Genomic DNA, 2,110 nt, shown 5'->3' on the forward strand with positions numbered 1-2,110 from the left:
ATGCAGAAAGTTTACATTCGGTCAGAACATCTTATTGTTAAATCTCAGGTATCCTATGGAGAGGAGAAGGGCCACAGTCTGGTTCCAGTCAACAGATACGGTAGGACAGCCGTGAGTTGGGGAGGAGTGAGGAYTTTGGGCCGAGGMCAGGTCAGATGAAATGAGAAAGAACAGGAATCACTAAAATCCTGCCTAGCAACAGATGTACTGGATGTCTAGATGTGCAAGGAGGAGACTCAGCATGGGAGGAAAGTATACATATATGTGCTTGTGTAAACATGTCTTTGTCTTATGCAGCTGTGTGACCCAGTGGGTGAATTGACCTCTACCAGTCGTCCGTGAGTTTTCCTCTGTTAATTTAGAAGCTAACAGTTGGCGCTGTGAGGAGGATTCACCTCGATTTACAGTCGAACTAGAGTCCGAATCAGTGAAACAGGAGCCGGCACCAGAAACAAGGTAGGCTCAGTTCCTACACCTGATTCCACTCATTCTGACATCTTGGGGAGATGAGAGTTGTAGGCTGAAACAATTATAGGATACGGACCCAGAAAGCCTGAGCTTATTCAGTAGTCCCATTGTATTACGACCGGTCGTGGATTTATGGTGTATGGTAAGTCCCGGGAGGTAAGCCCGAGCAGGCTTGTACCTGCAGAGGGTAAGTCCTAGGGGGTAAATCCTGAGTGGGGTTGGTTCCCTACTAGAGGGGTGAAAGCCCAGCCGTGGTACCCGTGAGGCCGTAGAGGATAAATTGTCATGCTTGTTTACTGATACGGTAGGTTGTAGAGAAGTAGTCCACGGAGAAGGACAAGTCCACGGAGAAGGACAAGTCCACGGAGAAGGACAAGTCCACGGAGAAGGACAAGCCCACGGAGAAAGAAAAGCCCACGGAGAAGGACAAGTCCACGGAGAAGAACAAGTCCACGGAGAAGGACAAGCCCACGGAGAAGGACAAGCCCACGGAGAAGGACAAGCCCACGGAGAAGGACAAGCCCACGGAGAAAGACAAGTCCACGGAGAAGGACAAGCCCACGGAGAAGGACAAGCCCACGGAGAAGGACAAGCCCACGGAGAAGGACAAGTCCACGGAGAAGGACAAGTCCACGGAGAAGAACAAGCCCACGGAGAAGGACAAGCCCACGGAGAAGGACAAGTCCACGGAGAAGGACAAGCCCACGGAGAAGGACAAGCCCACGGAGAAGGACAACAGGAGAGATCGTGGATATTGATTAAAGGGTGCCTATAAGTTCAGGAGGAGAGCCACATTAGTGGTTAGAAAAGGAAACAGATATTGGAACGTGGTTTGAACATGAGTTGAGTGTATTAGCAGTAGCAACAAAGAGAGAGGTTGGTTTATGACCTATTGGCATCAACCAATTATGTGGAAATAAGAAAAGAACTGTGAATAATTTTGGTACTGTGTGTTGTCACTTATACCGTGAGGCGTATCACTGGTATAAGACATTGGGTCACCCGAATTCTCCAGTAATAAATTGGCAGGCGCTTTAGTTTTGTTTCTAATACAAAGTATCAGGTCCCGTGACCAAATTATTAGGCACTTATACCGTAACTACTCTCCTGGAAGTGGATATCACAACCTAAAAAATAGTTTAAATTGGCGTGTATTAAAGCTGTGGGTGATGAGATTTAAACACCCTGGACACCGTCTGGTGAGGCGTCGGTATAATAACTATTAAATAAATAGTAAAAATCAAACAGAGGGTGGTGCAGATCGCACCGCCCTCTGGAGAGCCCTGAGGTTGCGGTCGGCGCAATTGCCGTACCAGGCGGTGATACATCCCAAAAGGATGCTCTCAATTGTGCATCTGTAGAAGTTTCTGAGGTAGGGAGTATCTGAACCACAAAGGCAATAGGAGATCAGGAGCAAGAGACAATGCAATAGCTATTCTCACACCAGTGTCCGTCTGGACTGATGGAGCAGCTATTCTCATAGCAGTGGCCGTCTGGACTGATGGAGCAGCTATTCCCATAGCAGTGGCTGTCAGGACTGAAGGAGTAGCTATTCTCACAGCAGTGGCTGTCAGGACTGAAGGAGTAGCTATTCTCACAGCAGTGGCCGTCATGACTGAAGGAGCAGCTATTCTCATAGCAG

The 2,110-nt window shown here is 48.3% G+C and overlaps 1 protein-coding gene across 1 annotated transcript; it reads left to right on the top strand.

Moving 5' to 3' along the window:
• Positions 1-297: 297 nt before the first annotated feature.
• Positions 298-1,226, top strand: LOC139027003 (splicing regulatory glutamine/lysine-rich protein 1-like; the record flags this gene model as incomplete). Its single annotated transcript, XM_070442211.1, has 2 exons — positions 298-309; positions 792-1,226. Coding segments are annotated over 2 exons (447 nt in total), but the record flags the coding sequence as incomplete, so codon positions are not given.
• Between the last annotated feature and the right edge of the window lie 884 nt (positions 1,227-2,110).

Source organism: Salvelinus sp. IW2-2015, unplaced genomic scaffold (genome assembly GCF_002910315.2).
Source record: "Salvelinus sp. IW2-2015 unplaced genomic scaffold, ASM291031v2 Un_scaffold6770, whole genome shotgun sequence".
In the NCBI taxonomy this organism is placed as follows: domain Eukaryota; kingdom Metazoa; phylum Chordata; class Actinopteri; order Salmoniformes; family Salmonidae; genus Salvelinus; species Salvelinus sp. IW2-2015.